The 17,009-nt window shown below is 34.7% G+C and overlaps 1 protein-coding gene across 1 annotated transcript in view; it reads right to left on the bottom strand.

Annotated features, from left to right (window-relative positions):
- Positions 1–17,009, bottom strand: part of AQR (aquarius intron-binding spliceosomal factor) — a 110,568-nt gene that overhangs the window by 54,247 nt on the left and 39,312 nt on the right. The window contains exons 12-17 of the mRNA XM_044665141.1: positions 15,211–15,324; positions 14,602–14,705; positions 10,469–10,571; positions 7,754–7,874; positions 4,887–5,028; positions 2,350–2,528 (exon numbers count right to left, since the gene is read on the bottom strand). Of these exons, the coding sequence (XP_044521076.1) occupies positions 2,350–2,528; positions 4,887–5,028; positions 7,754–7,874; positions 10,469–10,571; positions 14,602–14,705; positions 15,211–15,324 (763 nt within the window). The remainder of the gene's footprint in view (positions 1–2,349; positions 2,529–4,886; positions 5,029–7,753; positions 7,875–10,468; positions 10,572–14,601; positions 14,706–15,210; positions 15,325–17,009) is intronic.

Below are 17,009 nucleotides of genomic sequence, written 5' to 3'. Positions count from 1 at the left end.
AGACCAAGAGTACAAAGCTGCAAGATAACTCCTATCTTGGAACAGTTCTAACTCTTTAGAAAATATTAAGTCGAAATCAACTACTCTTTGAATGATCATAGTTCTACCTTCTGGAACTTCACTCTCTCCTTTGCTTTCTCCATCTCAAAAATAGGGGTGCTGACATCTATTTCCTATTCTCATCAAAAAAACAAAAGGAAGAATTTTTAAAGACCTTGTTATAAGTCTTCAAAACTACCATTATATCTTTATTGCTTATATATAGTATTACAAGCTACATACTTATGAGTAAGTGTGTGTGTGTGTGTGTGTGTGTGTGTGTGTGTATAGAGAGAGGTGGTCTAAACAGACATGCATACACACGCATGCACACTCCAATTTTCATTATTTTCTAGAGACAAAATAAAGTATAAAACTATCTGATGATGTATTGTAAATCATACTCTTAAGTACTAAATGCTAGACCCATTTGATTATATATTGAAAAAAAAAATCAATGCATAAATACATTTTAATGACACATTTTCACCAACAGTTCCTCAACAGGAGGCAGAGTGGCTATGTAAAAAAAAAAAAAAAAAAAGATTCTTAGCTGGTCCCTCATACTATTTTCATTAAGATCAAGGGTCAACAACTTTTCAAAAATATTTTGCCAACCTTTCTAATCCATCATTTTTATAGCTTCCTCCCCTTTTCTTTAATCTTGACATGATAGTCAGAAATTTCAACAAAGCAATATTTACCACTCTTGAATCCTTTGCTCCCTCACTTTCTTCACTCTTGCTTAATGAAATCAACTAACTGGTTCATAGGACCACACTATCCTCATCTAGGCCCTCATAGCTGCAGTCATCTTTTATTCATCTTTGATTATCTACCCATCACACTTTATAGAAAGGAATAATTTAAACCTTTACTCTGGATATCTCAACTCCAACTCTATTTCCCCATCATCCAGAAGGTGACTATTATCAAGACCATTGAGAATAACTATGATGATTTTCCTCATCTTGTGTCCTTCCTCTAGGTTTAGAGAATATAAGGGCTTTGTTCCTGATTAGTGCTCACCACCTTATCTGTTCCCTAGACACTCTGCCTTCTCTTTTAGGATGATACCTAACATCCTCTTTTGCATTCAATCTCTCCTTTGCTGGCCACTCCACTTCCACCTCAATACAATTTCAGATCTCCCCTATCTTTTTTTTTTTTAAATCCTTAACTTCCATCTTAAAATTGATACTGAATCTTGGTTGTAAGGCAGAGGAGTAGAAGAGTGTTAAGGGCTAGACAACTGGGGTAAAGTGACTTGCCTAAGGTCACACAGCTACGAGGTATCTGAGGTCACCTTCGAGCCTAGGACTCTCTGGCCACCCATCTCCAGGGTTGGCCCTCTAGCCACTGAGCTACCTGGCTGCCTCTCCTCTATCCTTAAAAAACAAAAATACTTTGCTTTTCTCAACTGCTTCAAGCTATTATCCTTTATCTCAGGGGGCGGCAACCTTTTTGGCCTTGAGAGCCACAAATGCCACATTTTTTAAAATGTAATTTCGTGAGAGCCATACAGTGCTCACAGTGCTGCTCCTGTAACAGCGCCTGGAAAAAAACTGACTTTATGGCTCCTGCAGAAAGAGCCATATCTGGCCCTCAAGAGAGCCAGATATGGCTCGAGAGCCATACGTTGCCGACCCCTGCTTTATCTCCTCTCTCCTTCTCTACTAGATTTCTGGAATCAGTAGGTCTCCATTTGCTTCCACTTCCCTATTATCCAACTAATGATTTAACACAATGCAATCTGGCTTCTGTATCCATTAAACCCAATAAAACTTCTCTTAGAGCTCAACAATGCTCACTTAGTTGTCAGAGCCAATGACCTTTCCTTAGTTTTCTTCCTCCTATCCCTTCCTTTACAATAATCTCTTCCCTTGGCTTCTATGATAAGGCAATCCTTAGTCCTCCTGTCTTATTACATTTTTCTCTCTTTCCTTTAGTTTAACTTCCTCATTCCAAACCATAACACATTAACTCAGACTATTTTCTAATTTTATATTAACTTGTCCATAAAGCCCAGATACAAATTTACAAGTCCAAATAAAGCCTAGATATAATTCATAGGTATAAAATAGAAGAGGTTTGATCCTGGATGTTTTAGGATAGCACTAAGTAGAGACAATTAAAACTCTGGAAAACAAATACTCTCTATCTTGGAAAAAAATGGCAATTTTCAAATTTACATTTGATAAAAGTGTTTCACCCTTCCTCTGATACAAATAATAACCTCGTTAGTGGAAAAAATTTGCATCATCACTGGAAAAGTGGAAGTCAACTTTAGTGTTTGAAAAACAAGGATACCTTGCCATTCATCTTTGATTTGGTCTCTGACATTCAAATTGATGGTAACATCTGCACGCACTCGGGTTGGCCAATTTTCACCAATGTTGGGTTTGGCAACTTCAACTACAGTGAAAGCCACAATAGGTTGGGCCATTCGAGCCCAACCACCAAACACCACACCTCCATACTCTGATTGCCTGAAAACCAAGAGAGTGAAATGATTAATTATACCTGTAACAGTCATACAGAAGTTAACTCATCCTGAACCACTATAGAAGTAAAACAAATAAATTCTATGACCAGCTGTTACAAAACTCGTGTTACAAAACTCTTCAAATAATTTTTCATCTCAAAGTATCTTCTACTTTGCTATCACTTTATCATAACAATAATAAGCTTTAAAAGGAAAAATGTTTAAGAAAATGGAAAGTAATATGAGGAAAAGGACCCTTACATGCAAGAAAGGATTTTAATAGAGCCAAGTCATAATATTAAGAAAGGAAATAAACCAACAAGACAACATGTGCGAATTTCCCCTTTATATAATGCTGCATAAACTTCTATTTAAGAGATATCATTAGGGACTTAAAAAACATTTTAAATGAGTACCAACAATACTCAAAACAAGATCTGTATAATAAGGTTTACTTCTATTCTTTATTCAAGATGGAAGTTGTAACATGACATTTCTAGAAGCCCTTCAATAGAAAAGGGGTAACTAACAATGACAAGTGCTCAAAGACATAGAAAACCTGTGTCCGTAGTGTAGATTTTTAGTTTCATCAATAGTGACAGTGATCCTTTAAAATTGCAAATCCATAACACCAAGGAGAGAAAAAGAAAAGGGCTCCTGAGAAATGGAAAATTATCTCTGGCTTCCAATAATAACAATGAAATCTAGATAATTTATTTGAAGTTCTAGATAATTTCATTGAAGTTCTAGATAATTTCTTAAGAACTAATTCATAGAGTGCTTAAATCCTGGCAGAACCAGTCCCATATTTCCACGCATAAACTATGATGTTAAAAATAGAGATTTCTTATAGTCCAGGCTATCTTCCTTTGCTGGCTAAGCAGCCTTCAAAACACAGTCTTTATAAGTGCCAGATATAAATACATTTTTCTGAATTTCCATCTCTAGTATTCATGAATAGGAAAGGAGACCTGGCACTTCTAAAATTTTGTCATTTTTATAGCATCAAATATGGCCAACCACAATCGACAGGTTAAAATTCTATCTTACAAATGTAAATGAATAAATAAATAAGTAAATAAACTTCAAAACAGTTATTTTCTTTTCCCATGTAATAAATGCTTTAAAATAATATCTAAAATTCTCCTTAACAAACTATTAGATTTAAGTAAAAATTAAGTGAATCACTTTGATGAACTATGATTTAAATTCAAAGTCTGAAATATATCCCTGGCTAGATTCAAAATCGGAACCTACTGGTTCATGGTAGACATAAACTTGGGGTAGTTGCTCTACAGGGGGCCCAGACTCCCCACAATCCACACATATAATGGGCAATAATTGCAGCAGCAAAACTGTGGGCAGGGAGTAACAGATCAGACAGTGGGTATACAAATTTCCAACTGCTAGCCACATCCCTGCCTACTGACTCAACTGATTATTAAGTCAAAAATACTCTTCTTTAAATGCTATGTTTTATGGTCTCACCCAGAATAACTTTTCATACAATAATGGAAAACACAGAGTTATGTATAAAGAGTAATTAAAGAAAAAACAGAATATGATCATAAATAGCATCTATATTGTTATCATTAAAAAATAATGGAAGTTACCTGAATTGGTTTATAAACAAACAAATTTAAGCTCCCCAAACAGAATACTTTAGTAAATAAAAAATATAAAATAATAAAGCTATCTCTATGTGAACTTGTAGGTTGAAATATGTTGATAGGAGAATCAGTCATATATAGGGAACAGAATAAAAACTGCCTTTTTTCCAGAGGATACAAAAAAAGTAAATAACTTTTAAAAAGTGACACTTTGATTTACAAATTTCTTGTGAACTAATCTTTCTTTACATAAAGTAAGCAACATTTAAATGAAAATAAAATCTTGATAAAGTTTACAAAGCAGAGAATTTTGGGTGAGCTTATAGAAGAAAGGGCTTCTGAATCTGCTAACCTGAAGGCCTACTCCCCAAGAGCTGCTGGAAGGGGCAGAATATGTACATATTCCTTCATCACTGAAGCCACTCACTCTAGTTCTGTTTCTTGACTTGTCTCCTCCTTTCCAATTTTTCCACAACCTCCACCACCCCCTTTGCACTTCTAACTTTAACCCCATAAATGGAAGGTGAGACCCTAAGGCAATAAATCTTTAATGCTTTTCCTTGTACTTTTAGACTTTTAGATATGTCTTTTATTTTCTAAGTATCTGACAGTTTTTTTAATGAATGTTTGCAACATAATTTGTCCCTCCATGTCTGCCATATAATTTCCTTATCTGGTTATGAAGTCAGTGATCTAAGAAAATAGCACTGGAAGGTGTCTTCTTGGTTTAAAAGAGATGTCAAGGTACTAACCAAGGCTTCATTCTGCTGACTCCATCTTCAATATCCTGTCTTATTTCATAAGTTGACTCTAACCGGAACAGATTGAAGTTTCTTAGCAGGTAGTCATGAAGTGTCAAAAACTGCAAATTTAGCTTGGGAAGAGCCAGACAACCTAAAAGGGAAGACTTTGGAGTGAATGCATCTTTTGTTTTACCTCCTATATTATTGATAACAAAGTAATTCCTTGTTCATTTGTATCAGTGATTGCCAAAGTGGGCGCTACCGCCCCCTGGTGGGTGCTGCAGCAATCCAGTGAAGTGGTGATGGCCACAGGTGCATTTATCTTTCCTATTAATTGCTATTAAAATTTTTTAAAAATTAATTTCCAGGGGGATAAGTAATATTTTTTCTGGAAAGGGGGTGGTAGGCCAAAAAAGTTTGGGAACCACTGATTTATATGAAAGAAAAGGTGGGTCTGACTTGGTCTTCAGGAATTACATGCAGAACAACAACAAAAAAAAGGTTAGAAGATAACTTACTGATTCTGTGAATTATAACCACTAGAAAATAGTAACTAGTTTTCCATAAAAATTAGCTTTTGATTATTTTTAACTGTCCCTGCAATTTTATTGATAGAGGGCACTCAGTGAAGAAACTCCCTTTTTCCCAATGCAGAGCCATTCCTGCTCTGCACCTTTGAAATTGTGTCTGGTCCTGAGAAGTTAAGGGACATATGGCCAGTAGTATGTCTTAGAGGTGGCTCTAAACCCCAGTCATCCTGACTCTGAGTCTGGCCCTTTAGCCACAAATGCCTCATTACTTGTCAGGAAAATAACTACTTACAAAAAATTTCTGGTTTCCAGGGAATATTGGCCTTTAAACATAGCTATAATCACTGAGAAACAGTTCCTGAGCCCCAATCAAGACCTAAGCTCAGAGGAAAATTAGATGAGTTGACTTGCTGCAGTGGACTTGTCATATAGCCCTACATTTCCATAATTCCTTGGATTTATAACTTTTAAGCTATCCCCTTCCAGGGCTAGGCAGAAAGGTCTTTAAAACACTGAATGGTAAATGGATTCTAAGTCTCAGCTAGTAAGCTGACTTGAAAAAGAAACAATAACATGGTCCACGAAAACAAATTCTCTAGAAATATGCAAAAACATATTCCAAATTTTAGATGCTCTCCAATTAACGTTATGGTAACATTAGTATGGTAACATACTTTTTCTTGAAGTAGAATAGATCTGTAAGAAGACTGTAATTCTAAGGTTCAAAACAAGATAAAGCTAGCAAAGGGTGCCAAGTATAAAAAAAGATTCAGTTTTCATTTAAGTAATTTGTGTGTTGGCAACAAAAGGAAGGTGAATGGACAAAGAGGAGTATACTCAGGAATATGTTCTCAACTATATCAGGATATGCATATAAACTAATGACTTTAAGGAAAATAAACTTTCCAGAACTGGAAAATGCAAATGAATGGTTTCCCCTTCAAAGAAATCAGGTTCAGAGCTATATAGTTGTTTTGCTGCCACTGTTCAAAGTACTGTCAAAATTCTTTTTTTGGAAATGCCTTCAGATCCCATGTCAGATAGTAGTCAAAGGTTTTATGGAGGAAAAGGGTTTTAGAAATCATTTAGTTCTTACCTTTAATTTTATAGATAAAGAAATGAAGGCCCAGAAAAGTAAACTGACTTGAATAAAACAACAATGATGAAGATGATGACAATAGCTGACATTTCTATAGCCCTTATTGTGCAATGGGCACTGTGCTATGCACTTTATAATTATCATCTCATTTAATCCTCACAACTCTGGGAAGTAGGTGCTATCATTATCCCCATTTTACAGAAAAGGAAATAAAGGTTACACAGATAAGTAGGAGAATAGAGATTTGAACCCAAGCTTTATGACTTTTAAGTCCAGTTCTCTTTTGACAGTACCATATTCCCAGATGTGGCAAATCTTCCTTCTTTGATAGAGAATTTAATTTTCTAAAATACTCTAAATCAGTGATGAGCAAACTATTCTCCATGGGCCAGATCAAGGCGGTAGTTTGCCCATCACTGCTTTAAGCAATTCACTGTGAATTTAATGTCATTTAAGCAATTGCTTAATGTCACTTAAGCATCACTGCTCTAAACAATACAAGCAATTTGGTGATAATGAGATGGCTGTTCAAAGTAGCTAATACCAGTTTGGATTACAAGAAAAGAAGGTATGCCTATAAAATTGTGTATTCTCTTGCATTGCTTATAAATTAGCTCTGAAGTTAAATCCCAAATCAGAGTTCCAAAAACTGTCTCATACAATGGAAACCTAAATAAAATGGATTAAGTCTTCCCAGGATCACAAGTCTAGAGCAAGAAGGGACTTCAGAAGCCATCCTTTCTAACCCCTTCATTTATCGTTTAAAAATTGAAGCCTAACTTGCCCAAAGCCACACAACTGGGAAATATCAGAGGTAGGACTTAAAGCCAAATATTTTGACATCAGAGCCTATACTAAGGTAATTATAAAGAGTTAAACTCATTTGGATGTTTAAGTTTGAGAAGCATTGGTTTTCTTGTTTGTTTTTAAACCCTTAACTTCTGTCTTAGAATCAATACTGAGTATTGGTTCCATGGCAGAAAAGCTGTAAGACCTAGGAAACTAGGGCTAAGTGATTTGTCCAGGATCAAACAGCTAGGAAGTGTGAGGACCAGATCTGAAGCTAGGACTTCCCTTATCCAGGCTCAAATTTAATAAATATTGTAATCTTACTGTATTAAGTACTAACTAGCTGTTAAAGGCAAATTTGAGAAGCAGAATAATTTTCTTGGACAATATACTGAATTTATCCTCAAGTTCCATTTTTTAAACTAAATCTCTCTACTTTTTTTTTTTTTTGCACATACCTTCCCCAGAATAATACTCAGTTGGGACAATATTTTCATCCCAAATAATTTTCTCAGTTGGATACAGGGGCATCTGGTTAAGCTGCTGAATTTGAGAAATTCGACGTTCATGACGGGATACCTATAAAAAAGAGAAAGTAAGTATATTTGTCAGTAGAATCAATCCCTGGACAATCCATTAGGAAGCAAAGAACAAAGGCTTTTATGTCTATAAGTCATTATAGAATCTTTTAATTTTTCAAATTTATGCAATTTCTTTAATCAAAAGTAAGAGATGCATTTTGGAAGTAAACTTTTTTCATTAATGGCTCTTCAGTATTTGAGATGAATTTTAAGATTATAAAAGTTTTCTTCCTTTTACTGAGTAAGATACTCATTAAGTAGGAAAAAAAAAATCATATTTTAAAAATTCAACCCAAGTTTTTCACCTGATGAATCAAGAATCCTTTATTTGAAATTGAAACTTAATTGTTATTAAAAGGCTTTTTTAGATGCTTTATTCTCAGGAATGTTTATTAAAAACAGTCTAGTCAGAACAATCCTCTTTCCTCTAAGGAATGGAATCTACTACTGACAGCAACAGTTGTTAACAACCTAACTTAATAGGTTAGTTTAAAATATCAAAAAATAGCCAAAGGAATTTTTAGAAAGAAGTTATATTCAAAAGAATGATTTGGAAATAGGAAGAGACTGAAGCAGATTTGTTCCCCAAGATCATATTACCCCATCTGAGACAATATATCAATAGCAAAACGCTTTCCATGTGTTTCATAGACTTTTACTTTCCAAAAAAAATAAAGTGGGGACTTAAAACCCCTCAGGGAATCTTACCAAGAGCAGCTTAAACACCTGCCATGAAAGCTTAAACACTTGTCACTGAGACTCTAGACAGTTCTTTGGAACTAACTTGAAAATTAGTTTTTGTCTTCCTGAAGAATTTAACATACTAGTTTTCCCCTGAAATAAAAATTGCTAAAAACTAATTTAAAATTGTTAAGTTTGCCATTAAATTTCTCCATAAAATCTTAAGATTGGAAAGAACCTTATTGGTCATCTGGTCTAATCTCTTTATCCAAGCAGGATCAATAATATACATCCCTCAGAGAGAGTCATCTAGCTTCTGCCTGAACACTTCAAATTACAGGTAATTTACTAACTCAGGAAGCACCCAATTTCATTTTTGGACAGCTCTAAATGTTGAGATGTCTATGCTTTTACTGATCTGATATTTTCTGTATCCTTGGTCCTAGTTCTATACTTCTGAAACTAAATAGAAAGTCTAATCCCTCTTCTATATCACAGAAAGTCTTTCAAATATTTAAAGACAACTATCAAGTCACTCCCTGATTCTTTCTCTTTTTCCTCCCCTCTCCCACCATTCTCTTCTACCGACTAAGCAACTCCAGTTCCTTCAAACATTCTTTATGGCAAGGTTTGAAGAACCCTTACTACCTTAGTCACCTTCCCCTGCATCCTTTGAATGTGACACCCAGAACTACAGCAGAACAATGACCACCTGATTTCTGTACAACATACTTTTATGATAGAGTCTCCTCTTTGGAGCATGGAGATATGAACCTGGGTTATCACTATACCAACAGAGATCTAAGTTCTGCCAGATCCTACCAAGATGGAAAAGCTTAGAGCATGAGACTAGAGACAAACTACATCTGACAATCTATTTAAATGTGAAAAGATTCATCAACAAAAAATTTGGCACCTGGCAACAGAATGTTTTGGCAAAAGTAATTTATGAACACCTTCTGGATTATTATTGGTACTCCACAAACTAATGCAGTCAGACTTTTTGAAACAGTAAAGAATTCTATTTAAAATTTTATTAAATTTTTAGATAGCTATTTTACAATGTTGACTCATTTTAGGCTAATAAAGATGAATGACATTTCATACTGGGCTCACATAAAGAATGGTAGTACCATTAACAGAAATAAGAGGGAAAAGGATTGTTTTTAGAGAAAGGTTCAGTTTTATATAAGTTGAGCTTAAAGTATTAGTTGAAATATCTAAATGAAAATACTTAGAAGGTAAAAAAACAAAATATTGGGGCTTCTTTTAAGCCATAAACAAAAACTTTTTAAAAGGACAGGGCTCTAGTCCTGTAACATGTCATCAAAAACTTCCTTTTGTGTTAGCAATAATAAATTATTCAAAACACCTCAGGAATTGCTATAAAGTCATTCATCTATATCATTATCTACCTATCAATAACATACATCTTGTCCACAAGAATATCAATTACAACTTTTGACAAATACACTGATAAAATACATATATGCTATTTCTACAGCATTAACCTACTCCACAAATATATTATCTTATTTTTTTAAAAGGAAATAAGTTTAATTAGGCATAATTTAATCTTGGTAAAAATGAGGCAATAATTATTATACTTTTTAAATGTATAAGCTCTATTTGTGCATACCATATAGCAGTTTAAAGAGATGAAAAGATAGATAATGAATGAAAAAGCTAGCACTTTCTATGGGACAAACATTGTGCCAAATTAACAATGCTATTTTTATATTTTTATATATAAAAAAATATAAAAACAAGAATTTTTAAAAGGTCATAAGTTACCGACCTAATATTTAGCAGATGTAATCATTAATAATTCAATTAGTTCAATATCTGCAAGAGGGAGTCAAAAATGAAGGGAAAAAAGAATTTTGAGACATTTAAAATAAACTAATTTACCAGCAATTCCAGAAGAAATTCCTTGTCAAAGGTTGTGTCTTCCTTTTCAGGGAGGGCTGGCAATAAGCAGAGATATGATGCCACCTGGTGGAGTGTGTTTGAACTGAAACACACAGCAAAAATCATATAAGCATAAGTTTGTCATAATTATGTATCATGCTTAAAATATGAAAAAGACATATTGTCTAAACTATGACATGCTGCTAGATGGGCAGCCCCTTCACTTAAAGCATTAATAAGTATATCTTAGACAGTCACTGAATATGGACAATGATCTGTATTGACAACCATGTTTTATGAAAGCCCCCAATTTACCTTTGTCCCTAGGGAACTTGCCTTTAAGGAAGTCCCAAACCGACCCTTGTCCCAGACTGAACAATAAGCCACCAGGCACCCATTAAGCATCCATTAAGCACTCTGATTAGGAGTGACAGAGATACTCAAACCTTCAGTTCTCTTTTGTCTTAGAAGTTTCTCCTATAGTATCTAGGCCTTCCCCAGGTAGTCCAGCACCTGGCTGGAATCACTAGTCTCCATTTAAGCCAATCAGTTGTCTTTTATTTCCTTTATTCTTCAAAGTGTATATAAGACCTCAAGTTTTTCAGTTCATTGGAAATTCCCATGATGGACATTCCCATTCGAGGTGCATTTTCCCCAGAGATATTGCTCCCAGAGTCCTAGAGCTTGGCTTTGTGTGGTATTTGTCTATATGTGGGGCCATATGAACTCTGTCTCCCTTGTCCTGATTAAGATTTGTTCTTTGTAACTGCTTTAGTGGTTCTGTGTTTTAACGGTTGATAGTACCTAGAATTGAATATGAGTAAATGAAGGCTTGGACTGCACTCTGTAAATTGAAAAGGGGTTTCAATGATCCCACATTGCTCCTAGCAGCAAAGGCCCAATATTCTCCTGGTGATGTTACAGGACTATAAATGATAGAACAGTATGTTCTCTGTAGAATCAAAATTACTGTTAACTCCAAGGAGTATGGTAAATTGAATAGTAAAATATAAATAGGTTGGAGTATATTGTTGAGAAGTGTTAATGATGGGCTTTGCCTTGTGAAAGTTCAGACAAGGGTAACAAGAAAACTTTTCCAGGATTAAGATATAAATCTTGAAAAAAGATAGCAATATCTAGATTTAACCTGAAGATGAAGGGCATCTGCAGAGCAAAGAAGAAACTATGCAAATGCATGACAATAACTATGTAAAAGACCAAACACTAAATGACATTTGGGTAGGAATTGGCTACAGGGATATCAAGCTCTAACAGTATGAGGAGCTGTCAACAGGAAAGGAGTAGAAATCAGCCTTAGGAGAACTACAGGCTGATCCCCAGGGCTTTTTGCAAGAGCTACTCTGGAGTTAATAAATGTGTAAATATCTGTGGCATCTCAGTGTTACTCTGTGGACTAAAGAACATGGAAGGGAGGCCACAACAAAAATAAAGCTAACAAATATAAATAATGTCTTATATATAAGATGTAAATAAAAGACACCACCAAGTTGTGGATGATTAGAAAAGAAGATGGAGAACAAAGGAATGTAGGAAAAAAGCCATACTGTTTCAAGGGTAAATTCTCCAAGGCATATTTGATGAAATGAATAAGAGTCACACATAATAAAAAGGTTCAGATGATGAATGGACTTCAATTTGAATAGATCATGAGATTACAGTGGTATTCATATGGCAGATGAAGTAGAAAAGTACAAAAAAAATGTTGAGAAAAAGTTTGAAAAGCTTTATTTAGGAACTGAGCAACATTCACCAAGAAAATCTATTTCCTTGTGTCTAAAATAAGGAATAATCCTTGCCTTGGGGCAGGCAAGGAGATGGTAGAAAGAAACTGGCTCTAGTGTAATCAGGACCTCAGATTCAAATCCCTTCCATACTACTTCTGTCACTTTGTAAAAGGATCTTGGCCTGCCTGGATCTGTTTCCTCATCTGTAAAATGATGAGGTTAAGCCTAGAGGGCCTCTGCAGTCACTTCCAGCACTTAATCTATTATTCTATGCTCACTCTTGGGGGTGGGGGGTACAAAGAGCAAATACAAATATATTTACAAACTGAGAAATATCAAATATGGTTTCAAAGACAACTTTAGTGAATACTGATGATTTTACTATCAAATATTTGACTTCAAAAAGAATATATATTCTTACTAATGTTTATTTCTAAATAAATGTGTTCAATAAGCAAATCTTTTACTAGTTTATATAATATATCTAACACCTGAACGTCAAAACCACAAAACTCCAGTTCTCTTTGTTTTAAATGGCCAACAACTAAAAACATTTTTTTTCCAGAATTAATGACCAAAAGCAGGAGTATCTTTACAGGTAGTTAATAACTGCCTGAGGATATTCTTATCATTATGTGTTCCATGCATTTAAAATTTAGCATATTAGATCTCTACTAATCTCAATGAATATTTGTCATGTCTATACTGTGCACTGTTTTCACAGAAACACAAATGACAGAAGGTCCAGCATACTCTGTCTATGACCTTTATTCTGTGGCTAGCATAAGGCCTGGAAAATTCTGCCTTATAGTTAGAAGTTGGGAAAAAAGGGTATTAAAAAAATTCCCAGTCATATCTCTGGGAAAAGAAAGATTTTAAAACCAAGCAAGAGTTAGAGAAAATTACAAAATGTAAAATAAATGATTTTGATTATATCAAACTAAAAAGCTTTTGTACAAACAAAAACAATGTAGCCAAAATCAGAAGGGAAACAACAAATTGGGAAAAAAATCTTTATAACAAAAAACTGACAGGGGTCTAATTACTCAAATGTACAAGGAGTTAAACCAATTGTATAAAAAACAAGCCATTCCCCAGTTGATAAATGGGCAAGAGACATGAATAGGCAATTTTCAGATAAAGAAATCAAAAGTATCAATAAGCACATGAGAAAGTGTTCTAAATCTAGAGAAATGCAAATCAAAACAACTCTGAGGTATCACCTCACAAACTAGCAGATTGGCTAAAATGAAAGAAGGGGAGAGTAATGAATGCTGGAGGGCATGTGGCAAAACTGGGACATTAATGCATTGCTGGTGGAGTTGTGAACTGATCCAACCATTCTGGATGGCAATTTGGAACTATGCTCAAAGGGCTATAAAAGAATGCCTGCCCTTTGATCTAGCCATACCATTGTTGGGTTTGTACCCCAAAAAGATCATAGATAGACAGACTTGTACAAAAATATTTACAGCCACACTTTTTGTGGTGGCAAAAAACTGGAAAAGGAGGGTATGCCCTTCAATTGGGGAATGGCTGAACAAATTGTGGTATATGCTGGTGACGGAATACTATTGTGCTAAAAGGAATAATAAACTGGAGGAATTCCATGTGAACTGGAAAGACCTCCAGGAATTGATGAAGAGTGAAAGGAGCAGAGCCAGAAGAACTTTGTACACAGAGACCAATACACTGTGATAAAATAGAATGTAATGAACATCTGTACTAGCAGCAATGCAATGACCCAAGACAATTCTGAGGGACTTATGGAAAAGAACGCTACCCACATTCAGAGAAAGAACTAAAGGATTGGAAACAGAAGAAAAACAACTGCTTGAACACATGGGTTGAGGCGGACATGATTGGGGATGTAGACGCGAAACTACCACACCAATATAACTATCAACAATTTAGAAATAGGTCTTGATCAATGACACATGTTAAAACCAGTGGAAATATGCATCAGACATGGATGGGGGGGAGCTTGGGGGGTGAAGGGGAAAGTAAGAGCATGAATTATGTAACCATGTTAACTTTTCTAAAAAATAAATATTAATAAATGTTTAAAAAAAATTCCCACAAAATAGGCAAAATGCATGATATATATATATATATAAAAATATATAGATATATAAATATACTAATTGAAATTATAATACAGGAGTGCTCAATCTTGGGAAAAGAGAAGTTACAAACAATAAAAATGAAAGATTAATTCCAAGTAACAAATAACAAAAGGGGCTTTGCAAAACCTAGTAGCTTAATAAATAAATGTTTGCAAAATCAATGAAAATAATCTATTAAAAGTAATAAAATTAAATTAAAGTTTAGGCTCTAAAGTAGAATAACTACATTACATAGAAATACCATTTTCTTTCTTTGACTTACCTAAGAGGTCCAAAAAACTTTAACAAAGATTCACGAGTATCCACAGCTGCCACATTTGAAAGGGCAAAATCATACAATTCAGGGAAATGTGCAAAAGCAGCTCTCTAGAAAAACACCAACAGAAATCCCAACAATTTTCATGTACCAATAACACCTTTTTACTTTCAAAAACTTACTATTTTCACATTTAAATAAAAAGAAATGCATGGTAAAAAAAAATTTAAACTATACATAATGCCAGTATCTTTAAATAATCAAAAAAGTCCAACTTGTTACTTATGAATAAGTTTATTGATACATTTTTATGTAAATAATATATAAATTTAATCTTTTAATAAATTGTTCCATAAGATTTAGAGAGAAGGAAGAGGTAATGGTAAAGCTCAATGTGAAAGAAAATCACCATCTTTAAACATGAAATTTGGAAATATTAAAGGTTTAAGATGAAAACATTCAATTCATTTAGTATCCCCCTTCAAGTGCTAGCAAGGTAATTTCCCCCCCATTAATACTACAAGCAACAAATCTACCTAAATTTTAGATATGAACCAGGAGTAACTAGTAACTACCTGGGGCATATGCAACACATGGCTAATGCATTAAAATTACCTGTAAGGAAGTAATTCTATTATAGTGAATTGTTGTCATCTCATTTTCTGTCAAAGCATTCCCAGTTTGGTCATTAATTTCAAAGCCAGTGTAGAATTTAAGTACATCTAAAAGCTAAAATGATACATTTAAATTAATGAAATGTTATAAGAACATATGGTAAAAGCAAAAGCTAACATTGTGCTTTTTGTGAACAGCACTCCCTATCACAAAGTCCATTATTTAGCTTCAGGCAGTACCTATATTTTGAAAAAGAAATCCCCTGAAATCAACACTGATAATTAAATTAAAACATGTTCCAAATTGAAAGAAAGCTTGTGACTAATTTTCCAAACTGAATGAAAGCACTGTCAATGGTCCATTTTAATCTGCACATTCAATTCTCCATGTACTAATTCTAAAACTAAAACAAAAACGAAGACATCAAAATTTCTTAAAGAAAATAATTGTATATTTCAATGAAAGAAACTTTACAAAAATATAACACTAGAACCATGATGGCAAACCTATGACATGTGGGCCAAAGACAGCACACAGAGACCTCTCTATGGGCACAAATGCCAGAATTGGTTATTAGAAAAAAAAAGCAGAGGGACTCTGGCAGAGCTGCTCCCCTCCCCCTCCGCAGGCCTCCCTACCCCTCTGCCAGCAGCCCAATGGAAGCACCTACTCCCTTTCCCTGAGTGGAGCACCCAGGCCACTCCCCTCTCTTTCTCCTTCCCCATCTGGGGCAAGGTGGGGGACAGGTCAGCACTTGGCCTCGGGGTGGGGTGGGGCATGGCATGGAATCTCTAAAAGGTTCATCACTGCACTAGAGGGTACTGCTGAGTCCATTTACTCTGTCCACAATTACAAAAGAACCTGCTAATTGATGATTACAAGATGTCTAAATGGAAATGTTTCTTTCATTTCTCTCCTTATTGGTGAGGGGATGGGGAATACCTGAGATTCTATATGGTTCATTCTTCACCTCAGGTCATTGATTATATATATAAAATGAAGTCTGACTAACCGCTGCTGCTCACTGGAGGAGATAACACAAGAGTTATATGAGGGAATGATGACACACTCTAGGTCCAAGATGGATATTATTTAGTTAGTTGTATAATATAGCAGGTCACAAGTTTGTAGCACAGATTATCATACAGCAAAATTTGTACCCTCAAAATCATAAAGTTGGGAATGAATTAGATTTATGTCCACCATAAGACAGGAAGAACCGGTAGATACAAGTTAATCTTATAAAAAAAAACAACACACACACAAAAACATGAGGAAGTGATTTTCAACATTTTTCCTGGGAATGTATATCAATGTTCCCAGGTGATTTCATCATTAAAAGAGTGGGAACAGAAGAGTATGGCAGAAGTCTTTTGAAATCATTGTATACTGTCTTCTGCTACTTTCCTGTTGCACTATAATTAAATCAGGAATCAGAACAGGGATTTAAAATTAGAATGTAAATTAATAGGAAAACCCCATGCAATTTGCAGATATTCATTCTAGAGGGGAAGTGAGATGGCACACAATGCATAGGGATGGGCTTAGAGCCAGGAAGATGAGTTCAAAGGTGACCTCAGACATTTACTAATGTGATCTTAGGCAGGTCACTTAACTACAGTTTGCCTGTTTCCTTACCTATAAAATGGGAAAATAATAATCACATCAACTTCTCAGGGTTTTTGTGAAGATCAAATGAGATAATCATTTTAAAGCATTCAGCACAGTACTTAGCACATCATAGGTATTATATAAATGTTAGCTATTATTGTTGTTAGAATCAACTTGCCAGGAAGAAA

Source organism: Gracilinanus agilis, chromosome 2, assembly GCF_016433145.1.
Source record: "Gracilinanus agilis isolate LMUSP501 chromosome 2, AgileGrace, whole genome shotgun sequence".
Lineage (NCBI taxonomy): Eukaryota > Metazoa > Chordata > Mammalia > Didelphimorphia > Didelphidae > Gracilinanus > Gracilinanus agilis.
Note: the sequence above shows the minus strand (reverse complement) of the source record. Positions and strands in the feature narration are given on the sequence as shown.